A 17932-nucleotide genomic window follows, 5' to 3' on the forward strand; every position below is an offset into this window, starting at 1 on the left:
GAGCAGAATGTCAAGGAACAACGGGTGGAGGCCTCAGATTGTCTCACATTTTGTGGTGGTTAATGATCTTCGTGAACGGAGCAGCCTGCAAGTAAAGCATGAGTAAATGGAATCCATCCCCTAGCCAAGCCTCCTGTTGTCTTTCTATCTCCCTCTACCCCTCCTTTAATTCAGATGAGAGCTAGCTGAGAGCTGGCCAGCGTTGGTGGTGGCTCGGTGTAGACCCTGCAAGCCCCCACCAGATTAGCTCCTGACCTAACTGCTTTCTCAGCTTTGAGGGTTTCATTTTTCAGGAATACCACTGATTTTTTTTTAAATTCTCCTTTTTAAAAAGTCATTTTGCGAATCAGATTTTCTGATGAAGACATAACCTGCAATCTGTAGTTAGCAGATGCTGTACCATTTTGAAATAAGTGATCCAAGATCGTCATAAATTGATAATGAAATGTATTTGTCAGTATTGGCAAAGGATTTCAATTTATGGTAAAATGTGAAATAAAACTTACATACATTAGTATGTAACATCTAACTGTATTTGTATTTAAGAGCCATGTCAAAGCATCAACAGCTAACAATCAGGCTTTATTTTTTTTCTTTTTGCATGCTGTTATGAATGAGTGATTTTAAACATTCACCTTCATGTTTCGTGTGCTTTGAAAGCGGAGACTGAGGAATCTTTCTGTCTTGATTGTGTATCAATAACAAAATGAAATGATTGGAGAAATGTACTTATGGATTAATGCATTCAAGCTATCCAAAACAGAGAGAGATAGCAAGAGATTTGGCTCATGTTTTTTTTTTTTTTTTTAAAGAAATTCATCCTCAGTTCTTAAGTGTTTTGTTTATGTCCCTTGAGGAACGAAAAGAAAAACGATTTGTTTTTACTTGTAAGGCCTTACTCAGTTGCCCAATTCCGCAGAAGAACTGGACAGTGAGGACCTCTCAGGTAAGGGCTAGTCATTAGGTAAGGCACTGCGGTGTCCAACCTGTGGGTGCCCTGTCCACTTCTACAAAACGGCCATTTGGTTTCCTGGGCAGTTAACTAGCAATTGTGGATTAAAGGAAAACGAATTTTTACTAACACTTTCTTCCTCCTCACCCCCTTCTTTCCCCTGTGCTCATGGCATGTATATTTCAGATTGGGACTGAGGGCATCACTGCAAGGGAGGTCAGCTCATCTTTGCATTGTACGAAGGCCACTGTTTTCGGTGGCGTAAAAATAATTTTTATGCTCTGGGTGTGTAACGGTTCAAGAGAAATGTTTCGCATTACAAAGCAGTTTAAGGATGTTGGATTATGAGAGAAGATCTTTATTTTAAAAAGGAAAAAACTACTATTGACCATCTACTTCTGTAGAGTAGACTTGAAAAGCCACGTCACAGTTATCTTAGAAACACGGGGTGGGAGGGGCAGGGAGGAGGGGGGGCGATTGTTTTGTCACACACTGTGATGTAAACTAATTATCCACCTCAGACCTTTTTCACAACACACTGAGCTCTTGCAAAAGTAGGTTTCATGCTTGATTCCAGGATTTAGGTGTTACTAATCCAGAATAAGAAGCATATCCTGAAAGGGGGGGGGCGGGGAGGAGATTCAGAATGGTCAGAGCTCAACAATTATATGAGCTGCCATGATGTTGTGGGACTTCGCTGCCAACCAGCTCCAGCTCCTTAAACATTTGGATCGTTAATTCCTAATAAATCAATAAGAAAGCCCCCTTCCTCATCACTGTGATGGAGGCACCAAGATGTAGGGCTGTAGATCCTTACTCCAGCCTTTGGAAGGAAGGGTTCCATATTGCCCCTTCCTGAAGAGATTTCACTTCAGCTCCCTTGAATAGTTGATTGTGAGGTGGTGGTCCTTGACTCCAGGTTTCACCCAGTGAGAAAATTAGAGCCACCTAGTCTTTCAAAGTGCAGATTTATCGCCTCCTAGGTGCTTCTGTCAAACTTAAAAAACAGGGAGGGTGGCTTTATGTTTCGATGTAGCATGTCCCGGTTTGAGCTTAGCGGTCAGATTTTTCCACCCAGTGGAAGCCCCAAGAGGCCATATTGGGTTTGTTCACTGCTGTATGCCTGTCATGTAGTAGGCGCTCGATTGATACTTATTGGATGAATAAGTTCCAAATCCCAGTGAATTCAGATAAATAACTAGAAGATTAGAAGGACAGCCAGCCCATCAAGGGAGTGTTTCATTTTTGCCTCTTAACTGGTGGTGTATTTAGAGAAATTGCAAAAACAGTAGCCTGATTTTCTTTTAAAAGAAGAGATAAGTCCTGCTCCTTGCATAGAATGTAATGCTGGTTGTAAGCAATCTGCGCTGAGTTCGTGTCCTGACCCTAAATAAAACAGCTCTGACATGGCGGCCCTGGCAAGTGGAATTTCTCAAGGAACCCAAGAAAGGACTGAGTCCTCACGGGCCTGATCCCTCTTGGCGTAGTAGTCAGATGAGGATCACTGAGGTAGGCAAAGGTAATTTTTCTCCTCTTTAGAAAAGTGGGACTACGTCGGCCACCCACCCCCTTCCCCAGGCATCATCCATTAAGGAAACACTCCAGGTCTCTCAGCTCTGCACCAAGTCAGATGCAGTCTTGCTGCAGTTCTATCCATCACCCCCGAGTCAGGAGCAATAAACCAACAACTGTTCGTGCTCCTGATAATTCGGTTAAATGAATAATTACGTGGTACCCCCACCCCCACCCCCTCCAGGAACGCTGCAGCCCTGTGTTGTTCAGGAGCCATAAGTCATGTAGAACACTGATGATCCATCAGGCCGGGCTTGGGCTGCCTTTGCATCTGGTTTGATGAACTAATCAAAAACTGATTAGCACCTTTGTTCAAAGGGGATGCTGATTAATCAATTACTATTGATTGTGAGCTTGGCTTCCCTCAGCAGCAAAGAGACATCTGAAGGGAAAAAAAAAAAACAACCAATAAAAATTGAGCAGCTGTCGTAGTGTTTAAATTTATTAAAACAAAATACATTATTTTTTATGAAGCTGTCTTGAAATGGGTCACTGAAGGGGAGCATATTGATTGAGAAAGGATGAACTTCTCAAATTTCTGTAGCCTAGAGACTGAATTCAATTATAATACAAGACAAACAGGTTAACACCCGTCTTAAACAGCCCATCAATAAATTAGAGTAGGTGTTGCGCATTTAATGCTAAACTGTGGTAATGAATAATATTACCATCCATTGCCTGTTCCATCTGGGTAGAGACTTCATCCTTTCCTTATTAGGGACAGATGCTGGATCCTGCATTTCCTTGGAAATAACGATGGTCTGTCTTCTGCCCACCTCCCCCATTCACCACTGCTTCCTCAACTAATGACAATCTCATAAGCAACATATGGTGCTCCATCCTCACCCAGCAAAGCAAGTTGCCCAGCTGATCCTCCTCTTCAATCTGCATTAAAAAAGTATGCTTGTGTGTAGTTCAGTGATTTAATCATTGGCAGACCTGGGGAGCTTATCCAGTCCTACTTTGAACCCTTTCATTTACTTTTTGGGTGTTAACTTAATATTGACGATGGACCCAGAAGAGTTTTGAATCGTTTTATCAATTACATCTGCTCTTTCCTGGTGACAGCTGGTGGTTATTGCCACCCATGTGGAATAGAATAGCTTTAAGCATATTTATCCTTCTATTTTACTTTAAAACTTTAAAAAATGTCTGCACTGCCTCCCTCCTCTCAGCAACGGAAGGGCCTTTGGGGACCGTTTAGCAGAGTGCATTGGTAAATACGCAGTGTGCCAGAGAATGGCCCTCCGGCACTATCAGAGCAATCCATCAGTCTTCTGCTTTTGAAGCGGAGGCACCAAGAAATTCCAGAGCTGTCATGCTTCCCCAAAAGACATGTTTTCAACTCTTGCCCTACAAATGAGAAAATGATCTAGAAAAATCCCACATCTCCCTCACAATCTGTAGAAAAGTATGGGTGGAGGGCAAACTCTAAATGGCTCTGATAATCCATGCCGGGCATGATGGAAGACTCTAGGTGAGCCGACTAAAGTCCCCTGAATGAATTCTGAAGGAAACATGGGCTCACAGTACAGTCTAAATGTAGATAGTGGAAGCACACAAAGGCCTTTGGATCCAGATTATCAGTTCCGGGAGGGGCTGTATGACCATGTGGTCATTGAGAACGTCCTCGGGGTCAGCTGAACTTGCTTGAAATGTGTGTGGAGAAACTCAGTAGACAGAACGTTGCGGGGTAGAGGGGAGTCTTCCTTGCCCCCACCGAAAGCGTGGCCCGGATTCGGCAAACAGGCTATTTCACTTCTGTGGTAGACTAGCAAAAATAATAAAGAAAAACCAGCTGGGCTGTGTAGACAAATTCAAGGTATGGCTCATAAATCTCAAGTGTAGTAGTATTTAGCTTGTATTTGTACAGTTCTTTTCAGCTCAGAAAACTCTTTCACAGATGATCTCATTTGCTCTTCTTTGAGCACCGCTGTTCGAGCTCCTGCATGTGCTAGGCTCTGGGCTGGGTACCAGGCATGCAGCGGTGAACAAGATCAACCAGGACCCACTGGGGTTCACGCCACAGGCCCCTGCACTCATAGCTACTTTCTAGTGGGGCAGCCAGGCTCATGACACGAGATAATGGTGGCCAGTGGCAAATGCTGTGGAAAAAAATTAAAGCAGGTAGAGTGAACCCGAGTGACTAGGGCTAGGAAGAGGCGGAGGCCAGTTGAGAACAAAAGGTCCCCACGGAAGGCCACTGGGACAGGGAGAGTGAGCCAGCCCTAAGAGGATTTTCCTGGGCAGTCTCGTTTTGCAAGTGAGGAAGCAGGGGCTCCCCAGGTTGAATGATTTCCTCAAGAGGCAGAGGCAGAATTTGAACATGCGGGTCTTCAGGGCTCTGCAGGAAATAGAGACTTTAGTTTGAGAGTAGTTCTCCTTCCGCTGTGAACTCTACACTTCCTCTGTTCTGGGGTCTTCTCAGGAATCCTTTTCCTCTTGGACCCCTTTCAATTTCAGTGTGTGCATCCGGGGAATGAGGAGAGGAAAGTCAGGCTCTCTGGAGCCCATCAGGGGTAGAACCACAAGCTGACTGACCTGGAAAGATCTTTTCCGGTATCAAATCAAGCTCTTTCTCCTTCAAAGAAGACCTTCGCCTCGGATGATTTCGGTGCCATTGTCCCATTGTCCGAAATTATGGGATCAGTTTCCCACTGAGATGGTCCTATAGGCTGTGGGAAAGTTTGGGGTCACAAAGGTTAAAACACGTAGAGTTCCTGATTTTAAAATTCTGTTGACTACAAGGCAGTAGACTGAGAAAATCATCTCGAGTCCATGGCAGCTTGGTCATAGCACTCCCAGGATGGGAGTCTGAAGGTCATTGGATTGCTGATCTTCCCATAATCCAACATGCTACTGTTTCCCTCATGGGGAGGAAGGAGGCCATCAAATAGGAACGTTCCTCCAAACTAGAGAGTCGCCAGGCTACAACACAAAATGTGAATTCCAGTTCCACAGGTTGGACACTGCTTTGGGGTGACTTCACCATATTCATTAACCCATCCTCCTCACACCCCCAAATGCCTGAGGTCCCCAGAAGCATCTTTCTCCAGAGAGAGATTCTAGTGGGAAATGTATGTTTGGAAATACTTTACGACTCTGTCCTCTTTCTCAGCTGTATACTCTTTTAAGGAAAACTCTGGTTCCATCCTCCCGTGCCTTCCTGTTGCTCACAATGGGAAAGGCACTCACACTTTGAAGTCCTTGTGGAGATGAGGGGCGTGGACTCATGAGCGCACCTCCTGGCCTCTCGGGACACTAAATGTTTGGGAGGATCCCGTCCTGCTCATTAAGGCATTTCTGCTTTTGGGTAAAATAACTAAATCAAGTGACTTGAGATAGGAGAAAAATCATAAAAAATATTTGTTCTCAGTATTTAGAGGACAATAAGTACTTCCAATCTTCATACTCAGATGGGTACACCTGAATCATGACCTGGCCCCGGTGGCCTTCAGCCTTGACCCCACAGGGCAACTGGGCCATCAGTCACCCTGGGTGCCATTCTACAGAAATGGAAAATGGCCTGGTGACTTCAACTCAGCAAGTGTTTAGGGGCCATCTCACCGTCTGAGAGCAGAGTGCTGGGTGTACGTATAGCCCTTACCCCCAGAGAGCTGATAAGTATTTGCCTGGAGTCCATAGTATTAAAGAACTGGGAGAAAGCCGTCCTTGGGCTTTAATATTGCAAATTTAACTGTGACAGCCACTTCTTGAGTGCCTGTGGTAATGCCACGCCCTGGCCCAGAAACGCCCTCTCCCATTCGACACGCTGGCCTCGCAGAAACGACCCTGTGAGGCGTATGGTTGTGCTCCATGGCTCAGAGTGGCTGATCCACCTGCCTGCAATCACAGAGCAGAGTAACGAAGCGCCGCTTTTACCCAGATCCGACCACTCTCCAGTGGGCCGTGCGGGAGAGGAGGTCCTAACTCTTCTGCATCTCCCTTTTGGGCCTGTTTCTGGAGGATAATCTATGGGCAGTGACAGCCTACGAGAGCCCGAGGCCTGATCACTGAGTAGTGAAGACGTACAGCCCAAAAGCCTGTGTGCGGAACTTCTCATTTGAGTGAATGCACACCGAGCTCTGGGTGGCAGGAGGATGCTGACTGCAGTTTTTCTTTAAGTAAGCCTAACGTAGTTCCTTTGAAATGTTCGTGTAGCTGCAGTTGCATCCCTAGAATTAAATGCAGCTGAAGGGTAGTACTAGCTGTCTGGGATGCTATCTGGGATCTTCATGATTTTCTTGCCTCCTTCCCTTCCCCTTTCTAAGAAGGCAGAACAGAAAGGTTACGTTACATAGAGGCTAGTGTGCTTCAATATACATTAACATCTTAATGGGAAAGCTGTGCATGTACTGTATACATTTACTACTCTCTGACAAGAGAGAATTAAATGTCAGAAGGATTTGTAGCATCTATAATTGAATTGGTGCTGAGAAAAGCAAATCTTAAGGAAGAATAACATATTAGGATTAGCAAATAATGTGGCATCTTGTCAGTGCATGTCATTCAGCGTGTTCCCCTTCGGTAATAAAGTTGTGCTCTTTAAAATGCACACTTATTTGTGTTACCACGAAAGGAGCTCCAAGAGGGGCTGGGAATGAGTAGCTACATTTCTCAGATGGCGCCACGTTTTTTTGTTTGTTTCGTTTCATTTCGTTTCGTCTTTGAGGTCAGATCTTGGTTTTGCCTCAGATTTGGAAAACCCGCCAGCAGGCTTGTTCTTTCTTCTCGCAAGAAGTAGCAAATGACATCACAGTCACTAAGCGTCCTCTAAGATAGACTAATCCCTACGGTCCTAGGAAGCTGGAGGCAGCATTTCCATTAGAAACACGGATTCTGAGAGTTAATTAAACTGACTTGTCCAGCAAGCCCTCAGCCCAGGAAAAAGGCTCCAACCAAACCAAGTGACAGAACTGTTGCAAAAAGTCAAGAATCTCAGCTTTTTTCCAGTCATTCGTTGGGTCCGGAAATGGCAGAAGGGTTGAATGTAGGAATTGTCCAAGACAGAGAAGCAGACCAGTATCATTAGAACCTCCGCCATGTTTTAAATGCTAATTTCTAAGGTGAGACCTGAGGTAGTCTGTAACCTATGGGAAGAATAAACAGGTGGATTTTAGAGGAGTATCCGGCTCTCCCCAAGGAGATAGATAGCCTGAGCCAGGGATGCTTGGCAATGGGAAGGTAAGCCAAGCACGGGGTGGTTGTCATGCCCTCTGCTGTGTGTTTTCACTGTGTATTGTGTTTTAACCGGGTCATACTTCAGCTCCTCAGAGGTCGGAAACTTGGTGTCCTTTTGGCGAAAAGCCCAGCCCGGGCTGCGTGGTGGGCAGGCCGCGGTTGCCGCGAGCATTCTGCTCAGTGACGTCCTCTGCCAGAGTCCCTGTCTCCCAGGAGCTTGTCCGGGATGCACTGGCCATTCCCCAGCTAGCCATGAAGCCCTGCCTTTGGCAGCCGAGCCTTCTGGGCTTACCACAGATCCACGATGAAGGCATTCGTATGGCAGTTTCTGTGAGGCGTCCCATGCCAGGTGGCAAAGTAGTAGCCAGAGGGACCGCGCTGTGTTGGAGAGCCCTGTTTTAGCACCAGCAGCGTGCCTGCCGGAGCTCCGCAGGAAGAACGGTTCTGGCAAGTCGTTTGAGAGGGGAGAGCAAGTGGAGAGAAAGGAGTCCCCTGGAGGTGGGGGGAAGGAGACTGAAGTTGCACTAGCAATCACTTTTCTTGGCAGGCCCTCGGGAACCACTGCCTTTAGAACTTCCCCCTTTATGTTGCCCGTGAGGAATAGAGGGGGCCGGGTCACCTGGCCCAAGGTAAAGAGAACCGAGCAGTGGCGGGCATCCCTCTTGGGAGTCCCTTTGAAATGTTTTTGTCCTTGCAGTTTCTAAGATGCTAATGCGAGCCCAGGACGGTTGAAGCTCTGACCCAAGCCATAGTCGCCAACTTAACATTCTGCAAGCAGCTTGTAAACTCTCACCTGGAGCCAGGTTGTTCCAGCTTTTTGCCAAAAGAAAAGCCAACTCACGAATACTAAGCAGCTCATGCCTGATCTGTCCTTAAAGAGACTCATGTCACACTTGGAGCCATGGACAGGGCTGCAAGAGGGGACAGTCCTGGCAGGACTGTGCCACAGCCGTGAGCCCGCACAGCCTCTTCCCAGCGCTCAGAGAGAGCCCCTGAAGCCCGGAACGATGGCACGACGAGGCCTAAGGTCCTCGGCGTCCCACATGAAGGGACTGGGTGACATTCGTCACTCCACCCAAACGTGCTTGGTTCAAGGCTGGGTTAACCTTGATGCCAGCAAAATACACCAAACAGAAACATGGCGTTTCCTCTGCAGGATGACGGGGCCCCGCTTAGTCCCAGAAGTAGGAGCACTCTCAGGAACACCTGTTACTCGTTTCTTAAAAGAGCAAGAAAACGACCTTCTGAGCCCAAGAGCCGACCACTCGCCTGAGGACCAGGCGTGTAAGTGCTTTCCACGCCCACGTGTCCTTTCAGTGTAGAAGCTGGAGGCCGCTTGTAGAGTCTGGCTCTTTGCTTTCCTTCTTTGCCTGATTCAGAAAAGGAGCCAAAAATCCGGAGAGGATACCCCCCAGGAAAGGTGGTGGAACCTTAGAGTGACAAGGTCTGCACCCCAAGAGGAGCAGGGTCTTTGGATGATGGTGAAAGGTACTTTCTCAAGCCCTGGCGGGAGTTCTCCCTTGGTGAGCGGAACAGGAAAGGCCGGGCTGCTGCTGGACTTGTCAGAGCCCTGCTCCTCCTGGTGGCCCCTACTTACTGCAGCCTCCAGCCACGTGCCCGCTGCCTCGGGATGTAACGTCTGGTGCTTCTGCTTCTCGCCCTGAGCAAGTCACCAGCCACAGGTGCAGGCCCTTCTGCCCCATAGTCCGTGACCAGCTTCCACCCCGTTCCCCCACCACCTGGGGCCAATCGGGAGCGCTCTGAAAACTCTCCCGCCCACCCCACACATGGAAACAAAAGCGGGGACTGAGCTGAGGCAGGAAAGGGCGCTGCTCTTCACAGAGGACGGTGACCCCGGGGTGGGGTGGGAAGAGGTGGTGAGAGGCTCACAAACTGCAGTGTTCCCTGTAAATTAAGCATCAGTTATCTTCTGTGTCCGTCTGCGGTAATTGAAGGCAGGAAAAATGTCTTGGTGATTAACTGGTGGTAGTAAACTTTCTTACCAAGTGAGTATCATGAGATAGCGGGAGAGATTAGCCTTATAAATAAGTATCTGTAAAATGTGTATGTCCTTGAGGGCGGGGAAGATCCCAAGAACCCAGGTAGTGAATGTGGCCAAAGTGCAGGGGTGATGAGGCAGCTCTGAGCACCCTGAGCCCGAAGTTCATGGGGAGCAAGGATCCAACAGAGTTTTGGCTAAGGAAGTTAATCCGCAGATACGTGGCCCGTGAGGTGGTGGTGTGGATCACAGAGCTTCTCTGGCTTTCTCTGGCTTGTAGAATATTCCTGTGCCTAGGCATGGAGGAGGCGGTATTTGAACAGCGGCCATGAGAGTGCCTTCCCCGAAGGGATTATTTCGGTCTGTGCCTGGAACCGGGACGGCCTCTCGAAGTTTCTCTCTGCTCTCAGTCTGCCCCGGCCGGGGCCTCTCTGCAGCTCTTGCCCCTCACTTTCCCCTCTCCTCCATGGCTAGTATCGCTGTTTTCCCCACCCAAGCCTAAGACCCAGGGAGTTAGTTGAAAGACTCCCTATTTTTTCAATAGGTCTGAAGCTCATGGCAATTGGAGACTAGTTAATTTTCATTCCCACAAGATCCCCCATTTTGACAGCTCCCTAAGGAAAACACAACTTCCTGGCTTTCCTGTTAACTCTGTCTTCCCATCAGCGAGTCTGACTTTGTGCAGTTGGGCGAGAGTCTCCGGGGTGTGAAGCGCTCTCCTCGGGCAGATACCTGTGTCGGGGGGGCCCCCAGAGGGGAGTGCTCCCCTCCCACGAGCTCCGTTGTCTCTAAAAGAAAAGAAAAAGTTTCCACGGCAGAGTTCTGCCTCGTTGAGATGACTTTCAAGACACAGAGGCTGTTGCGTCCGCAGTAGGCAACACTTTTGGCCGAGGAGGGCGATTCTTCTCCACCACGTTTCAAGTCGAGCTTATTAGACAGGTTGCTGGAGGGACTCGCACATCACAGAGCGGGCTAATTGGCTGCAGTGCACTCTGCCTCCAACCCATCTCCCTTCTCCAATTAAACTCCCATCATCCTGTTGTCCTGGGCGACCTGCTGCTACCTCCGATTTGGCATTTCTGTTTGGGTTGGGATTTTTGGGGGTTTTTTGTAGTCCTCTGAAAGGTAACTTAATGAAACACTTTAAATACTTCATTTTTTAATTTAAACTCTTTTAATTAAAGCACTTTTCGTGGAACCCTCAGTCACGAGTTCTTTCCCCACATCCTTCAGTACTTAATCTCTGAGCAGAATTGGAAATATCGATAGAAAGTGTAAATCATGCCCTCCTGCTGAAAGCGTTGTATCAGGTTTCGGCTCAAAAGAGCACCATTACCTTTAGCTGTCACGGATCTGTACACTTGATCGATAAACTTCAAATATTATTAGAGGTGGAGGCTTCAGAGATTTGCTCTGTTCTTTGGAGAGAGACAGAGATAAATCTTTCTTAAAAATTGACTTGAATTTGCACTCTCCGTCTTCTTGGTGAAATGCATTTCTCTCAGGCGTCCAGCAACTGCAAGGGGGACAGATTTATAGGGCCATGTGCTTCTTGTACTGAAAGATTTAAATGGTAAATCCTTCACATATGACTTCACAAATCATGTAAAGTTAAAAGATTTTTACCGTTTCTGTTGCTGCTGTGCTTAAATTGTAAGGTACAGCTAGTAAATCATTTTAATGGAGGTGTCGTACTTGACTCAATAAAAAAGAAGACAATGGTTTGGCTTCCACTCCAAAATGTTAATGTATTAATCAACGGGAGAATAATTGTTTTTTACTACATTATAAATCTCAGGTGCCATTAGGACTTCAGCAAGGGGTGATGTAGCCACATTCCTAAATTAAAATTCTTTACACTGCCATGCATCCATTCTGCATCGCCATAGCTCATTCTGGGTCCATTCTGGAGCTGTTCCCCAGCCAAACGTGTCGTTCCTCAGTCGGAAGAAGACATCCTGAGGGAGTGATGCTTACAAGGGAAAATTAATCGCCTCGTGAAGTGTTAAATAAATAAAAGAAAGCCCATCTGTGGCAATGGACAATTATTCCTTGCTGCCTTTTTTTTGAACTAGGTTTTGAGGTTTTAGATGGAGGCTTACTCCCTTGTACCTCCTAAATGTAGCGAGCATGTCACCTGTCTTTAGTCTTATAAGCCTTGTTTTATCTCAAGGCAGCTGTGACTTGTGAGCTCCTTTTCCTATGCACATGCCTAGTGGGGATGAAGTCGCTGGGCAGCTTCTGAAAGCTCCGGTCGCCTCCCCTCCAGTGCCCTGAAGGTGCCATCCCGAGCGCCCTTAAGTAGCTAGGTCGGCCTCCTCGTTAGGATCTGCAGCTGGACACGGACGGAGTGAGCGCTAAGACCAGGCCGGGACCGGACAGACTGTTTCTTCTCTCCCTGGTCCCTAAGCGTGCTCCCCGTGCGTTAGCGCTCCTCTTCTGCGTGTCATGAAATTGCCTTGTGGGGAGAACAGATCAATCCGGCCCTGGACAGGTCAGTCTGTTCCCTCGCTGTAAGCTGATCCATCTGGCTGATCTCTCTGACTCCTCCATTATAAAAGAAGGTGACCTCTGACCTGGAGGTAGTGTGGCCAGGGCTGCTGGTGTCTTGTAACGAGCTCTACAGCCCTGTTCCTTTTCTGATTCCGACAGATTCTCGAGCAGGCGAGGAGGGCGCCATCCGAGCGGTGGATCACGCCGTGATCGGCGGTGTCGTGGCCGTGGTCGTGTTCGCCATGCTGTGCTTGCTCATCATTCTGGGGCGCTATTTTGCCAGACATAAAGGTAAGCAAGGTGCTCTGGCAGGCAGGAGGCCTCCCGTCACCACCCCCCCTGCATCTGGGGACTTGACGAAGGTTTCCCTTGATAGGCAGTTGGGATTATGTGGCCACATAGCCTATCGATGTTTCCTGAAACTGGGAGAGAAAAAAAAAAAAAACAGAAAGCAGCTGCTGATGAGGACTCCGAGGGTTGATGAGGAGTGCTTCTTGATTTGGATTTTTCTCAAAAAGCTTTCTAGATGTGTGATTCTGCAATCCGTAATTGGGGATAGAGCAAAAATTGTAAAAATAGGGGCCGGGCTGTGCAAGGTGGGGCATGAACCCCAAAGCGATCGATGTGGAAAGAACATGCCCATACCCTGCTGCTTTCTGGGAAGCAGGTGGACAGGCAGTGCTGCCTGGCCCCAAGCTCCAGGGAAGCTGGTCACAGTGGCTAGAATACTTCCTTGGTTTAATGTGCTTTAAAAGCCACATAAATATGTATTTTTTAAAAATTATCTGTGCAATTGATTTAAATTGCCATTAATCATCACACTTATCAACTGTGCAGCCTGGATGGGCAATCATCTTTTCCAATGCTCCTCCTCTGTACCCCATGCTGCTCCAGTCCTCTTCCCCCCCCTCCTTGGTAATTTATTCTTCCTTTCTTTGTCGGCCCTTGTCTCTCTGCTGTTTTTCTCAAGCTCTGTGCTGTGAGCTTGTGGGATTTTCCTATAGCATTAACCGCAGGCGCTTGCCTACCACTGGATCGTAGGATTTGGGTTTGGGGAAGGTCCCTTGAGCACAGCAATGGAGGTCCAAGGTACTTGAAACCACCTTTAGGACACAGTGCCTGTTTCCCACATAAACCATTTGGGGACCCTCTGCCCGTGCCCAGGAGGCAGCCCATTGGGCCAAGAATGCCCAGCCTCTTGGTGCTGAGCTTGGTAGAGCCAGGAAGGTGAGGCCAGAGAGCAGGGCCGAGTCTGCTCAGCAGCTGTGGAGAACGAGGGGCCAGAGGAAAGAAGGGGATAGGAGGGGGACATCTGACCGCCTGCCTGCTCAGATTTGTCACATATGAAAACCTGAGAATACAACCAATGTATCGGCCTTTTTTTTATTTTTCCTTAAGAATCTTCGAGAATACAGTGTATAACGGGAGGAGGGCTATTTGGTTATGGTAGGCAGTGTAAGCGCTACCTAGATGTCCTACTGAGAGGCAGTCCTTGTCTCTCCCCATAAACTCTCCTGTAAGTGGTTAGCATCTGCCAATGAAAGTGTCTCCAACTCCGGGGCGTTCTGTGTGTCGTCATTCTCAAGTGGTTGTGCCAATTAGCGAATCCATGAATCCGGGTCCAGGCTAGAGTCACACCTTGAGCAAGAATCGCTTGTCCCTTAAGACAGACCCCAAGCCTTGATCACAACTACTACGATACCAAGCTGTTTCTCGATCGGGGACCCCATGCTGAAGCGGGAGGCAGCAGATGGTCAGACCTGCCCGTGCGGGCCCCCGCTGATGCACAGGCAGCCATGACTCCTGAAGACAGGAGGCGGGGGCGGGGGTGGGAGGGGTCAAATAAACGAGCTGAGGCGACAGTAGAACATCATCAGGGCCCTAATTCATTAATTGGCTAATTGCTCTTCCTTGCTTTGGTCTTTAACCATGTGCGCGCACATCTCTGGCCATTGGTCCTGGCGTTCACTGTTCACACGTCAGTCAACAGCTCTCCAGCTTTCTGCATTTTTAGCTCCCACTCACGTCTTCTTCCGCCGACACCCTCTGGTCATAATCACTGCTCTAATGTCTCATTTGCTGAATTATATCGCAGCGGTTCAGTTGGAGTGGTGCCTTTGGAACCCCCGGATCCCCATTTGTCTCCCCCACCTCACTCTCTCCTTCCGATTGTTTTTTTCCCCTCTGCTGCCTGCACACCACTTCGGCTGATGATGGCCATAAAGCACGTTGCCATCTCTGTACCACTTTGCACAGAGGCCATCAGACAGTCACGGTGCTTTACCCCTTCATCTTTCAGGTACATACTTCACTCATGAAGCCAAAGGAGCCGATGATGCCGCAGACGCAGACACTGCTATAATCAATGCAGAAGGAGGACAGAACAACTCCGAAGAGAAGAAAGAGTACTTCATCTAGATCAGCCTTTTTGTTTCAATGAGGTGTCCAGCTGGCCCTATTTAGATGATAAAGAGACAGTGATGTTGGAACTTGCGAGAAATTCGTGTGTTTTTTTATGAATGGGTGGAAAGGTGCGAGACTGGGAAGGCTTGGGATTTGCTGTGTAAAAAAAAAAATGTTCTTTGAAAGTACATTCTGCTGTTTGACACCTCTTTTTTTTTTGTTTGTTGGTTGGTTGGTTTTTTGTTTTGTTTTGTTTTTAAGTTTTATTTCTTCCTACCAAGTCAAACTTGGATGCTTGGATTTAGTTTGAGTAGATTGCAGAAAATTCTGTGCCTTGTTTTTTGTTTGTTCATTGCGTTCCTTTTTTTTTCCTTTTTTTTTCCTTTTTCTTTTTCCTTTGTGTGCATTTATGTTTCCCCAAAAATTTTTGGATTTTTTTTTTTTCCAAAATCTCCCATTTTGGAATTTGCCTGCTGGGATTCCTTAGAATCTTTTTTCCCCTGATTCTGTTGTTGTTTTTGCTTTTTCTGTTGTTGCTTATTTTTGAAGTAACTGCTTTCTGTTCAAAATTCAGTTTCATAAAAGGAGAACCAGCACAGTTTAGATTTCATAGTTCAGAATTTAGTGTGTCCATAATGCATTCTTCTCTGTTGTCGTAAAGATTTGGGTGAACAAACAATGAGGACTCTTTGCTGCTACCCATGTTTCAAATACTTAGAGCAGTGAAGACTAGAAACTTAGACTGTGACTCAGAAAATGTTCTGTTTGCTGTGGAACTACATTACTGTACAGGGTTATCTGCAAGTGAGGTGTGTCATAATGAGATTGAATCTGTCTTTAATTCTGTATCTGTAGATGGCTCAGCATAGATACCCCACACTGTCCAGAAAGGTTTGGGGCGGAAAGGGCTCCTCCTTTTTCAATGCCCTAAACAGACCTGACAGGTGAGGTCTGTTCCTTTTATATAAGTGGACAAATTTGAGTTGCCACAGGAGGGGAAGTAGGGAGGGGGGGAAAAGCTAGTTCTGCTCTGGTTATTTCTGTTCCAAACGATTCCATCCGCCTTTCCCAATCGGCCATACTTCTCACTAATTTGTAGGAAAAAGCAAGTCCGCGTGGCGTGTGAATGACTGGATGGGACAGGGTTGGTTTTTTGTTTTGTTTTGTTTTCTTTTTTTTTTTCCTTTGTGCTTAGTTAGGAAGGCAGTAGGATGTGGCCTGCATGTACTGTATATTACAGATATTTGTCATGCTGGGATTTCCAACTCGAATCCGTGTGAAACGTTCATTCCTTCAGATTTGGCTTGACAAAGGCAGGAGGTACAAAAGGAGGGCCGGTATTGTTCTCACACTGGTCTGCTGTCGATCTCAGTTCTCGAAAGGTCAGAGCAGAGGTGGAAAAACAGCATGTAGGGATTTTCAGTTACTTAATCAAAACTCAAATGTGAGTGTTTTTATCTTTTTACCTTTCATACACTAGCCTTGGCCTCTTTCCTCAGCCTTAAGAACCATCTGCCAAAAAACTACTGATCCTCGCATGATGGCAGCCATAGTGCTTAGCTACTAAAATAAGTTACCTTGAACATATCTTAGATGGGGAGCCTTGGGAAAAGGTAGAGGAGTCAAGTTACCATTTACATTTTTTTAAACAATGTGGGGATTTTCACTGAAACGTCTAGGAAATCTAGAAGTAGTCCCAAAGGACGAAAACTAAAAACTCTTACCATATGTTTTGGTAAGGCTCCAGACTCCAGGATACAGTCCCTATGGAAAGATGGCATCAAAAAAGAGATCTATATATATATAAATATATATTATATAACATTTTCAGTGAGTAATTTTGGATTTTGCAAGGTGCATTTTTACTATTGTTACATTATGTGGAAAACTTACGCTGATTTATTTAAGGGGAAAAAAAGTATCAACTCTTTGTTATTTGAAAGTGTGTTTATTTTTCTTGTCTTTGTTTTAACCTTTGATAGAACCATTGCAATATGGGGGCCTTTTGGGAACGGACTGATATGTAAAAGAAAATCCATATTGAGCAGCATTTTGTTTTCCCCCCTCCTATCCCTAGGCACTTAACCAAGACAAAAAGCCACAACGAACATCCCTTTTTCAATGAATTTTATAATGTGCAGCTCTATTCCGAGCCCTTAGCACCCATTCTGATCATAGTATAACCGCATCAAAGGGTGAGAACCATTTAGCATGTCGTTGAAAGGTCTTTTCAGTTGTTCTTTTTAGGGGGAAAAAAAAAACCTACCATTGCTCACAAAATTGGCATCTCATTTTTGGGACCTCCCATCTTTGTTTTGAAAAGTGTACAGTAGTGCAGTGTTCCTGATGTAACTTTATGGCTTACAATGTTGACATGTCTCAGGTTCATGTGTTTCGATTGGTGTTTTCCGTCTCAGGTAGATTGCAAAGTGTAGGCCCCACACATTGGAAAAGAAAAAAAAAAATAAAACAAAACAAAAACAGGAAATTATGGGTTTTAGTTGTATATTGGTTTATGTATTTTTTCTTAAGTATACAGTGCACTGTTTGAAATGTATTGTTGAGTATTACTTTGTACAGGTTGATCACTTTTTTTAGAGTGAAGAAAGAACAAACTTGTTTTTTGTGTTTTTTAAAGGAATATAAAATAATGAAGGATGTATAATTGATGCCAAATAAGCTTGTTCTTTAGTCACACCGACGTCTTATTTTTCCCTTTAGGCCAGTTCTGTTTTGAAGGTGTACATGAACAATGTTATGGTGTAAGAAATTCCATATCCATATGTTCCCATTCGCATTTTGTATTCGTTCATGTATACCATTTTTACAAAAAAAAAAGAAAAAAAAAAGTACTATAAAATATCTGTCTTCTTAATAAAAAAAAATTAATGTTACCAAGTGATCCTTTACTCTTTATGGACTTCTTAACGGACGCCGGGGTGCGAGAGAAGAGATGGGGGCCCCTGGTCCAGCTTCCTCCCCAGGGTCGGGCGCGGCACCCCCCCGCCCCCCAGCGCGGGCAGCAGGTGCCCAGAGAGGCTGCCGGCTGGGGCCTCGAACTGCTTTCTCTCTCCTCCGCTCACCCTCCCTGCCCTTGCTCTCTTCTCCCGTCAGTGGACAGGTGGGCCAGGTGCTCTGGCCGCGAGGACTCAGCGATTTGTGCAGGTGCACGCGATGCAGTGGCGGGCCAACCGGGGCGGCCCCTCCCGCCGATTCACCGCCTGCCCTACCCCCCTGCCCCCCTCCCTCCCCACCACCCCCTTCAGCCACCACCCCCTTCACCCACCACCCCCACCAACTTTCCTGTGTTGGCTGCTCCACCTGTCTCTTCC

At 46.6% G+C, this 17932-nt stretch overlaps 1 protein-coding gene across 3 annotated transcripts in view; it reads left to right on the top strand.

Moving 5' to 3' along the window:
* Window positions 1-17584, top strand: part of CADM1 (cell adhesion molecule 1) — a 321409-nt gene extending 303825 nt beyond the window's left edge. For 2 of the 3 annotated variants that reach the window (XM_044919820.1, XM_021696623.2), the window contains 2 exons: window positions 12357-12488; window positions 14497-17584. In XM_044919820.1, coding sequence (XP_044775755.1) covers window positions 12357-12488; window positions 14497-14615 — 251 coding nt within the window. In that variant the 3' untranslated portion in view covers window positions 14616-17584. Of the gene's footprint in view, window positions 1-892; window positions 947-12356; window positions 12489-14496 lie in introns of all 3 variants that reach the window. The other variant, XM_044919819.1, reaches the window with a different exon arrangement.
* The last annotated feature ends 348 nt before the right edge of the window (window positions 17585-17932 follow it).

The sequence above is a fragment of the Neomonachus schauinslandi genome, chromosome 11, assembly GCF_002201575.2.
Source record: "Neomonachus schauinslandi chromosome 11, ASM220157v2, whole genome shotgun sequence".
Taxonomy (NCBI): Eukaryota; Metazoa; Chordata; class Mammalia; order Carnivora; family Phocidae; genus Neomonachus; species Neomonachus schauinslandi.